Genomic DNA, 11,795 nt, shown 5'->3' with positions numbered 1-11,795 from the left:
AAAAATTTTAAAAGGGAAATGATTATATATTTCTCATATAAATATTACATAAAATACTTCGGATTATAAATGAGGGTGAAAAACATTATTTGACTCAAAATCACTTTTCTTTCAAAAGAAAAAAAAATAAAAATTCCAGTTTTATGTTTGGATTTAAGTACTTTTGACTTTAGAATTTTTTTATTTATAGTTACTTATGATTTCAAAAATATTTTTAAGAATCAATGCTAAATAAAAGTCTATATATTATATCGGTTATAAGTTGTGAACATTTACTATAATCAACTTTATTAATATAAGAGGACGTAAGTTTAGACATATTTAAATATGTTTATCTTCCTTTATAAAGAATGAATTAGGAAGAGATTATGGAAATCTATTGCAGGAAATAAAAATTTTGAATATCAACTTAAAAATTCAATTGAATGATAATTTCATACAGTATCTCAGACAATATAAGGGTATATGTATAAAGAGGTGTAATCAATCATGCAACACGTAATGATATTAATTTTTTTTAATTTGGTATTTAAATTTCTTTTATCTAATTTGTTATCAAAATTTGATTTTTTTAATTTAGAATTTAAGTTTTTTTTTAATTTGGTACCCAAACTTGTCAAATGTATACAAATACTCCAATATACTAACATGAATTTTATTTTTGTATTTTAAATGTTTCATTACTTTTAGTTTAATTTAATATAATGAATTTATTAAAACTATTGTTTTCTTCAATTTTCCTTTCATTAAGCAAATTTTGAACATAAGGAGACTTCAAATAAATGTAACCATTATTGTCATTAAATTTAATGTTTTCTACCACATGTTCATACACTAGATATTTTTGTCACCTTATAAAAAAACTAAAGCCGTTAATGTTCTAAGGTAATTTGTATAGCACCAGACAAATATAAGTGCCAAATTGGACAAAAGAAATGTTTAGGTATCAAATTAAGAATATGTACTACAATAAATCCAAAAGACTTAAATACTAAATTAAAAAATTAAATACCAAATAGAAAAAATTTTAATACTAAATTAAAAAAAATTAAATTCAAATACCAAATATAATATTAAGTATAATTTTACTTGATCTAAATTTTCATTTCACTTGTAAGCAAAATAAGCAAAATAAGCACAAGTTAAATGAAGCTCATTGTGTCACTTGTTAATTCTTTACACCCTTATTGGCAAATGGCAATGGTTATAACTCCACCATATCCTTGATTTTTTATTTTTTATTTGTTCCATCTCATTTTGTTGACAGATTAAGTTTTGGGACAACCCCAGCACTCTCCTACCCAATTTAAACTATTGGGACTGAATCCAAAAACTTCATAAAATACAGGGACTAATAGAAAATTTTAGCCGATTATTTTAACCTAAAAGTTTTAACATACCCCTTGGCCTGATTCCCCTACCCACCCTCGCCTACCCTCCCCGATCCTCTAATTCTCTTTCCCTTTCCCCTTCACCTTCCCCTTCCCCTTCCCTTAAGTGCCGCTCACCAACTCCGGTGAGATCTGAGGGACAACATCGTGCTTTTTGCTTCTCTTCCTTCTGCAAATTCTGCAACCTCAGTTCCCCCACCCACCCATTCACACATTTACAGAGACGACACCCCCCACCTCGCTCAGTGACCTCCAGTGCCGCTGCCCGTCAGTCTCCCGCTTCCTCTGTCAGTTTCTCAGCTCCAGCCTTCAGTCGGCTCCGTCGCTGTCCCACTGGTTTGCTCGTTATGTATGTACCATACTTCCAATGTACTTGTTTAATATTCTTCGGCTACGAGTTCGTTTCAGTGCTTAATGCTAGAACATCGCTAAATAGATTACTCGAGTCTATTAAACTGTTGAGTTGGTTAGTTATTGTTAATTCATTGATTCAGATACAGTTACTGTTAGCAGTATTCATTATGTATAGTTCTAATAAAAAACAAATATGTAACTTAAGAGGATGTGATTTAGGTGGTTGATGGTAGGTGTTCCAAACATTGACCTAAATTTTATATAGTTCTAATAAAAAAAAAAACAATTAATCAGGTGAAGTCAAGGTGGTATGTAACTTAAATGTATGTATATATTCTAAATATTTTTGCTTTTAAGCTCTGTCTATAGTCTTTCAACACGATCGGATTATACTGCATCTTTTCAACTCTAATGTTTAGCATGTTATTGGTTATATGATTTAGTCTAATATATATTTTTGGTTTACAATAACTATGGGGAAATCGGATTGTAATATCAAACTACTGGATATGGAGTATTAAAGATTTCAAGCATTAACTCTACATTTTTGGCTTATAAAGATAAAATAGAAAGCTTTAAAAGTGTACAAACATTTATTTGAACATTATTACGATTACATATTGTGCCGCCATTATCTTGTATACTATCAAAGATAAATTGTTGCTTGCGGTAAAATGTTCTAAAAATGTTTTACTTATTTAAGAGAAAAGATGGAGAAATGGGAAAATAATTATTCAAATAGAAATGAGCATACGTAGTTCAGTTATAGTAGTAAAGATTTTGGTAAAATCATTCAGGATGTTGCTTGCATATGAGCAAAAAAAGGTAATCAAAGTATTTACACGCAATATTTGGAAAAGTCTATGTTCATTACTAATTTTCATGCTCGAGTAAAATTTTTACTCGATTTAGATGCATGTAACAGACAAATGAGAGTTGTTATTGATGAGTTCAAATATTTGATAAACTACATCATCAATTTGTTGTTTGGATCTGTTATTCGAAATTATAAGAATTTCAATATGACGTCTGAATCGTTATCTTTTTTTACTCAGCTCGATTTTCAAATCTTGTAAGTTGATATCATCTTTCATATATTTATTTTAAAGTTCGATAATTCAAAAGTTCTATTTCATTAATTTCATAAATTTTTTGTTGACTTATTTGCCTATGTCCAAATGGATAGAAACACGTGAGTCACGAGTTTATATTGGATGCTCCTTTAGTTTGGAGATAAGTTCCGTTTTATTGTAAATCTAGATCATCTCTTGAAGCGTAAAGCAATTAAACAGAAACGGTTTGAAGGTTACCTACATAAGATGTTTTCTATGGGTGAATTAGTTGAGTATTGCTCTAATATTTATCGTCATTACAACGAAAAATAGGAGTAAGATTTCAATATTTTGTGTTATAATATTCTATTTACTTTTGTTATTAATTTTTACTTAAATTGTTTATTTTATAGATGGACATCATTAACATAGAGAGTGAGATGAGTAGGGTATTGCCATTTTTGTGTGTTCAATTATTTGAAGCTTTAATCATATAGTCAAAATCGACTAAAACTAGGTAAGGAATATGTAAAAATTATATAATCAGTGTAAATTTGTTTTTGTAATTCGTATTAAATACAGTAAAAAGTAATGTCAATTTTGTTATATATTCTCAATATTTTTACTTTTAGACTCTATTTATATTTTCCAACTATGGTCTTTAAATGTGTTCAGACTATGCTGCATCTTTTCAATTTCAATGTTTAGCATGTTCTTAATTATATGATCTTGTTTAATTTTTATTTTTGGTTTGCAACAACTATAGTGGAATCAGATTGAGATATCAAGGTACAGGATACGTGTACATATTGGAGTGTTGAAGATTTCAATTAAAGAAATTAGCTTTACTTTCTTACCTTATAAAGACAAAGAGGGAGCTTTGGAAACGTACAAATAGCTAGTTGAGCAGTATGACGATCGCATGTTGTGTTGCTATCATATTGTATACCACCAAGATAAATGGTTGCTTGTGGTAGAATGTTTTAAAAACGTTACAACTTATTTTAGAGAAAAATTAAAGTGAGAAAATAGTTATTCAAACTGAAGTAAGCATATGTGCTTCAGTTATATTAGAGAAAATTTTTGTAAGATCTGTTAGAATGTTGTTTGTATATGAATCAAGAAAGTATTTACTCGGTATATTCGAGAAAGTCAATATTCATTACTAATTTTAATGTGTGGGTAAATTTTTTACCCGATTTAGATGCATTTAACAGACAAATGAAAGTTGCTATTAATGATGTCAATCTATAAAAAAAAAACATTTTAAGTAGGAAGCCTTTACACTATATTTGTTCAATTATTTGTTACTTGCCAAAATGCATATAACAATATTCTATTTACTTTTTTACTTAAATTGTTTATTTTATAAATTGGCATCATTAACATCGTTATAAGTTGAGTAGGATAAAAATTTTACCTGCCCATCGAAATTAGTAATGAATATACTTTTTTTGGATATTGTGTGTAAATACTTTCTTAGTCAATATACAAACGACATCCTGGAAGATCTTAAAGAAATGTTCTTTAATGTAATTGAACCACTTATTCCCAATTTGGTTTAAATAACTATTTTCCTACTTCATCCTTTCTCTAAAATAAGTTAGAACGCTTTTAGAATATTCTACTGGAAGTAACCATTCATCTTGATAGCATACAAGATGATGGTAGCACAATATGTGATCGTCATGATACTCAACTAGTTGTTTGTACGTTTTCAAAGCTTTCTCTTTGTCTTTATAAGGTAAGAAAGTGGAGCTAATTTCTTTACTTAAAATCTTTAACACTTCATAATACGTATGCATATCCTGTATCTTGATATCACAATCCGGTTCTATCATTGCTGTTACACGCCAAAAATAAAAATTAGACTATATCATATAACCGAGAACATGCTAAACATTGGAATTGAAAATATGCAGCATAGTCTGACCAAATTTAAAAACCATAGTTGGAAAAGATAAATAGTGCCTAAAAGCAAAAACACTGAGAATATATAACAAAATTAACAGTACATTTTACAGTTGAATTGTTGTAACAAAAATGAATAAACTATTCATATATTTTCAGAAATAATTTATTCCAAAACAAGTGGGACCCTATATCAAAACATTAAAATAACAGTATGAATTATAAAAACAAATTTACAGTGATCATATAATTTTTATATAATCGGTTTTAGCCAATTTTGCATATCTAATTAAAGCTTCAAATAATTAAACATACAAAAGTGGCAGTTGATATAGGTATGACCCTTAAGAGAAAAAGAATGGGGAAGACATTAAAATTTGAGAGCATTAATAAATGGATTAGCGAATCCTTTAATTGATGTAGGTCTAATATGAGACAATAGGACATGGATTAATAGCAAAGGGAGGGTGTTGAAAGCTTTGAAAGGCTTAGCTCTTTGAACGACCAAATTCATATTAGAGGGTGAAACCTTTGAAAAGATAATACTAGAATATAATTTATGATAAACTGTTACAGACAAATATCGGAAACAACTCTTGTTGCACTACCAACAAGCTAGTATTAATTTTCATGGAAAAGGAAATTACGGGTATAAAAATGCTAATCCATTCACCCATGATTACTACACAAAAGCTAAAAGGAACAACATTAGAGCAATACCAAACATTTCCAAGGTGGTATCTTAGATGAAGATCAAAGGGACCTACAAGGGACTAGATGTGGTCGAACACGAGCTGAGAAACAGTGTGCATGGTTGGCCTAGATTTTGGATTGTTATCTAAACATGAAACGGCCAACTTCAGGATGAATACGAGTTTGTTCATAACTTCTGGCGGAGGAGGCGAAAGCCTTTGATCCAACACATTGTTTAGTGGAATGCTTTCTGCTGTTACAATTGATAGATTAGAGAGAAATTCACCCGGATATGCCCCAACTATCAATTCCAATGCCAGCACACCAAAACTATACACATCACATTTTTCAGTAACTTGCATGGTGTAGGAAAGCTCTGCAAAGAAAAAGATAAATAGTTGATGACAAATATTATCCTATATGCCATTTCATCTATGGAAGTACAATGAAAATTACCTGGTGCAATGTATCCGTATGTTCCAGCAATATTACTCCAATTGGATGAGTCTGGATTGAGAAGTTTAGCAGTGCCAAAGTCTGAAAGGTGCGCTTCATACTCCAAATCAAGCAAAATGTTGTTGCTTGTTATATCTCGATGAACAATGGGTGGTGAACAGTCGTGGTGCAAATAGGAGAGGGCATTAACAACACCTTTGACAATATTCACCCTCTTGTTCCAGTCCAATTTCTTAGATTCTTCATTCTTACTGAGAACAGAAGCCAAGCTACCTCTTTCAAGGTACTTATATACTAAAAAGGAATGACCTGCAGAGGAGCAAAAACCATAGAACTTCACAATATTTCTGTGTCTTGTTTCTACTAATGCCATAACCTCATTTAGAAACTGTCTTTGATCTGCCATTTCACTGGTATGCAACAGATGGAATTTCTTCACAGCTACAACATCTCCTGATGACAGCTCTGCTTTGTATACGTTTCCATATCCTCCCTTCCCAATGCAATATTGAGCATCAAAATCTTTGGTAGCTCTAATGATCTCTTCAAACAACTTTCTTCCATTAAAGGGAGATAATGAGAAAAATATCTCATCACTTGCATTGCTTTGTCTTCCTTCATCTGCATCTTTCTTCCTCTTCTTGAAGGCAAACAACAAAGCAATTGATGAAATCAAGAGACAAGAAACCGATAGAATAGAGAACATAACTACTAAAAAGGTTTTGTTGTTGTTGTGACCCTTCTTAGAAAAAGGTGTGCAAGGCGGTAATCCTCTAGCATTGCCACATAATCCTTTGTTCCCTCCCAATTCTTGTACTGAAGCATTTAGAAATGCTTGGCAGTTGGGAATGGGACCCTGGAGTTCATTATATGAAATGTCAACAGTGTACAAGCCTCTGAGCTTCTCCAAAGAGGTTGGTATTTCACCAGAGAGATTATTGTGAGAAAGGTTTAGTGCCTCCAAGCTCTGCAAACTTTGAAATTCCACTGGAATCTCCCCTGAAAGCATGTTGTGACTCAAATCTAGTTGAATCAGCCTAGTTAACTTGCCTACATGAATTGGAATTCTTTGGCTAAACTGATTGATGCTCAAATTCAAGTAGAATGACATGGAAAGATTCCCTATAGTTTCAGGGATGGAGTTGCTCAATTGGTTTGCAGACAAGTCTAGATACAAAATCTTGGACATAAGTCCTAGTTCCAGGGGTACACTACCAGAAAGTTGATTCCCATTCAAATCAAGATAAAGCAAAGACGTCAACTTTGAAATTTCCTTAAGAATGACCCCGACTAAATGATTTGAAGAAAGATTAAGCCTTTGTATCTGACGTGAGTTTCCAATCTCAGCTGGTATTATACCACTGAGATTGTTCCTTGCAACAGACAGGCTCTCTAAGCTTTTGCACAATCCCCAATTGGAAGACACTTCACCATAAAATTCATTGTCACTTAAATCAATGAAATTTAGGTTTGGGTAAACGCCTAAATCTTCAGATATATTCCCTCCGAGTCGGTTTCTTTCAAGGCGGAGTCTCTTCAAGCTAGTGCAATTTTTCAACCCATCAGGGATTGGCCCAGTAAGCTGGTTGTTAGCTGCTGTGAAGTTTTCAAGTGATCCACCACGGCAAATGCCTTGCGGCAAATTTCCTGTCAGATTGTTGTGGTCTAGTTCTAACATGGTCAACTTCGTCAAGTTTCCGATTTCATTAGGAATGGAACCTGAGAGTTGGTTGTCTCGGAGATGCAGAATTCCTAAGTTGCTCAAATTGCCAAGTGAAGTAGGAATAGAGCCATTGAGTTGGTTGTCACTCAACTGTAGGTCAACAAGAGAATTCAAGTTTCCTATCTCCTCAGGAATGGGACCAGAGAGTTGATTTCCATAAAGGTGGGCAAGTGTAAGATGTCTCAGGTCACCAAATGAGGTTGGGATCAAGCCAGATAGATTGTTGTGATAAAGGCTTATTTGAGAAAGAGATTCCATATTCCCTAACTCAGAGGGGATGGAACCTGAAAGACTATTGTTAAACATGTTAAGCACGCTCAGTTTTCTCAAGTTTCCAAATGTGGAAGGGATGGGACCAGTTAGACGGTTGGTGTCCAGGTAAACTTCAACCAAATTCCTAAGGTTTCCCAATTCTGGAGGAATGGGTCCAGAAAGGGAATTATCAAAGAGAATTAAGGAAACAAGTCGACTTAGTTTACCGAGAGAAGCAGGAATGGAACCATTTAGCTTGTTGCTATACAAGGCAAGGTCAGTGACAAATTTGAGCTGACCAATTTCTTGTGGAATTGAGCCGTTCAACTGATTTTCACCAAGGTGGAGGGTCTGAAGATGTATAAGGTGGCCAATTTCAGGTGGGATTCGCCCAGCGAATTGGTTAGAGGATAAATCAAGGTAGGTGAGTTTGGAGAGCTGGCTGATTTGAGGTGGGATTATGCCATAAAGTTCATTGGTGCTAAGGTCCAACTCTGCAAGATTAGGCAAAGATGAGAATGGAAATGAATGGAGCATACCTTTTACACCGTAGCCAGTGAGGTTAATTTTTGTAACACTGTCAGCGTGGTTGCAATGGATTCCAAACCAAGCACAAGGACTTGTTTTGGTATCCGGGTTGTTGGAAATATTCCAGGAAAGCAAAACAGAATGGTTTTGGCTTTGAAGGCTGGCTTTCCATTTGAGGATTGCCAATGCTTCTGCTGCAGAATCAGAAGCAACATTAAGAGAAGAAAATAGTAAAGTAACACACAAGAGTAAGGGAGCAAGCACAGTTAAACTCTTCATCATTAACAAATGTTCTGCATGCAAGTAACAGCCATGATATGACGGTTATATATAGGTTAATTGAAGTAGCCTGTACGATCAAACTAACTATTAAGTCTTTCAACCCTCAAATAAAAAAAACTACAAGTCTTTCACCAATTTTTCACTCCAGAGTTTTTAGTCTTTGTATTATAGTAATATACGTTGGCCCACTGAGTGCCAAGAAGACAAATGTCATATAAGACTACAAACTGGAGATGTGGAAAAATGGATTCAGTGTAGTTACATAAATTTATCCCTCTCAAGTCTTTTCATTCTATTAGTTTATGTTATTCCGTTAATTTCGTTTGGCAACTTTTGTTCTGTACTTATGGTAGACTCCTTCTGACTTGGACATTCACACAGGCAATAAGCTTTTATCTCCCTATCTTTTGGCTCCACAGCAATAGCATCTCAGAGTTCAGACCAAACCCTTCTGTACGCAGATTGAAATAGAGCATATGTGAAACTGACTATATTATTCTAACTATAATTGAAACAAAATCTATGTTACTTCCAAGAACCATGTTTTATTTTCAAGATTTTAGCCCTATTTCCTCCTTTGAAGCAGCTGATTTTTTGTTAAAAAAGAAAGGCAAAATTTATTATGTTTCAAAGAATTCAGTGTTCTTAAAGAGTTCATCTAAATAAGTAACTCAAATAAGGAGAACTAAGATAACCAGTACTAAAAGTTATTCTAAGAGGACAAATGACGAACATATTGTGGACGCCAAAATCAAGCCAAAATTCGCATCCAACTAACAATGCAACAGTGATGAATACCTTCATCATCTCTAACAATCCCACCGTGTAAAAGCCCTTGTACTTTCAACACTGAAATTGAGATTTGAGATGTATCCATCAACTTGTTGCAGATGAAGATTATACCTAAAGCAGTCAAAGGCTTTTTCCCCTAATTTTGGTGAATGAAATCATTCATTAGTTTTAAGTGTTTAATCATTTCTTCATGAAACCAATCATTACGTATCTTGAAATGTATAATTTCATGTGTGATTTTGTTCTGACAACCCATTGAGTGAAGAATGAGTTGATTGATTTGGGATAGGATTGTACCAAAGAAGTTCAAACATCATGGAAGGGTTTGGACAAACCCTATAATTTGGGCAAAACAATAACTGCTAAAACTCAAATCCATGTCCAAATCTTAATCTGGAGAAAAACAAAATACAAAGTTTCGAATTTTAACAAAATTAAAAGCAACCCATTGAAGGAAAAAAAGTTAATCTGAAATTGTCTAAAGCTTAAACAAAAAAGTGAAAAGAACCCAAATGAAATTCAAAAAGAATAAAAAGAAAAAGGTAAGACAAGCGACTCTTGACGCGGAGCGCGTGTAATGTGCTGGGCTAACTGAAGTCTTGTGTCCGCATGGAGGAGTCAATTTTTTTTAGGAAAAAAATGGATTTGGGCAAAAACATGATACTCATCTAGAAAGCAGGTTGAGCCTCGAGTAAGCTTGGCCCGAATTTATAAAAAAATATTATTATTTTATTATTATTTTGTTATTATTTTATTGTTATTTCATTATTATATTACTATTATTTTATTATTATCGTTTAGATATTGTATAAGTCTTGTTTTATAGTTAATTTTATTATTATATTAGAGACATTTGCTTCTTAAGTTTCATCTATCATAGTGTTTTTTAAATATAAAATATTTTTTAGTTTATTTTCAATTTATTTGAAAATATTTATTTTAATTTTTTAGTGTATTTGATGTATTATATTTTTTAAAATTTATTTATATATAAAAAATAAAATAAAAAATTTAATACAGGCAGGCCAAGCCGGATTTGAAAAAAAATTTAAGCCCATTTTTCAAGTCAGACCGGGCTCAAACCTATAAAACGGGACTAGAATTTTATTACAGCCCGACCTATAATCACCTCTATTACGAATCAAGTCAAACTCAAATTCTTTCGAACTTATTTAAGTTAGATTTGGGTAGAAGTGTAACATTACGCTTTGGGTAAAGCCTAGTTTAGACAAATAAAATGATATATGCCTAATAAAATTAAATTTGTTAGTTTGGTATAATATAGATCTCAACAGAGACTCCAATTGGAATTACTTTTAAAAGAAAGGTTTTAAATTTGTTGAGGCACTTATAAGAGCAACGACACCAAGCAATTACAACTATGTTGATAACTGCTCAAAGTTTCATAATTGATTATATTTGGAGTTAGTAACTTTTTTGAAACAATACAATTGGGCCATGAATTAGTTGATGTTATGGACATGTATTGGTCCATATTTGAATATTGATCTTATGAAGCAAAAAAATCTTTAAAGATTGGATTAATTCAAATTAAGCAAATCGGATCTTCTGTTTCATGGAGATTGATTTGAATGACTTGAAGACATATCTTAGAGATTTTTACTTTATCCTAGGTTTTATTAGGAAATTCTTAGGTATTGTTTAAGGGCTACTTTGGAAGGGGTTACGATTGTAATTAATTTGTATGCTAGCAAGTAAAAAAATGCCTATATATTTGAGACTTCATAGGTTAATACTAAGGGCACGTTTGGTTCGCTGTATTGGATTAGAGGCGTATTGGATTAGAGGTGTATTGGGATTAGAGGTGTATTGGATTAGAGGTGTAATAGCTAATCCACTGTTTGGTTGAATGTAATGGAATAGAGGCGTAATAGTAATCTTGTGTTTGGTTGAATGGAATAGAGGTGTAATAGCATAATAGAAAAAACTAAAATGACTAGAATACCCTTAGCATAAATTTGTTTTGGTAAATGATTATTGTTATTGTTATTTAAATTATAACAAGATTTTTATTATCAATAATAAATAATTTAATCATATTTAAACATAATTATTATTAAATATATTTTAATTAAAATATATAATTTAATAAAATTCTTAATAATTAATATTCTTATATTAATTTACTGAAATCATAATATATGATACTGTAAAATATAAATTAACATAATTATTATTAAATATATTTTAATTAAAATATATAATTTAATAAAATTCTTAATAATTAATATTCTTATATTAATTTACTGAAATCATAATATATGATACTGTAAAATATAAATTAACATAATTATTATTAAATATATTTTAATTAAAATATATAATTTAATAAAATTCTTA

At 31.7% G+C, this 11,795-nt stretch overlaps 1 protein-coding gene and 1 long non-coding RNA gene across 2 annotated transcripts; one reads left to right on the top strand and one right to left on the bottom strand.

Annotated features, from left to right (window-relative positions):
• Positions 1–1,178: 1,178 nt before the first annotated feature.
• LOC107962455 (uncharacterized) lies at positions 1,179–3,966 on the top strand. Its single transcript, XR_001701622.2, has 2 exons — positions 1,179–1,740; positions 3,564–3,966. It is a non-coding gene; the product is annotated as an uncharacterized lncRNA (long non-coding RNA).
• Positions 3,967–4,921: 955 nt separating this feature from the next.
• Positions 4,922–10,039, bottom strand: LOC107962453 (MDIS1-interacting receptor like kinase 2). The gene is made up of 2 exons (XM_041114955.1): positions 5,858–10,039; positions 4,922–5,777 (listed from the first exon to the last, which is right to left on the bottom strand). The coding sequence occupies exons 1-2, from the start codon at positions 8,640–8,642 to the stop codon at positions 5,482–5,484; spliced, it is 3,081 nt and encodes a 1,026-aa protein (XP_040970889.1). The 5' UTR covers positions 8,643–10,039; the 3' UTR covers positions 4,922–5,481.
• Positions 10,040–11,795: the final 1,756 nt, after the last annotated feature.

Source organism: Gossypium hirsutum, chromosome A06, assembly GCF_007990345.1.
Source record: "Gossypium hirsutum isolate 1008001.06 chromosome A06, Gossypium_hirsutum_v2.1, whole genome shotgun sequence".
NCBI lineage: Eukaryota > Viridiplantae > Streptophyta > Magnoliopsida > Malvales > Malvaceae > Gossypium > Gossypium hirsutum.
Note: the sequence above shows the minus strand (reverse complement) of the source record. Positions and strands in the feature narration are given on the sequence as shown.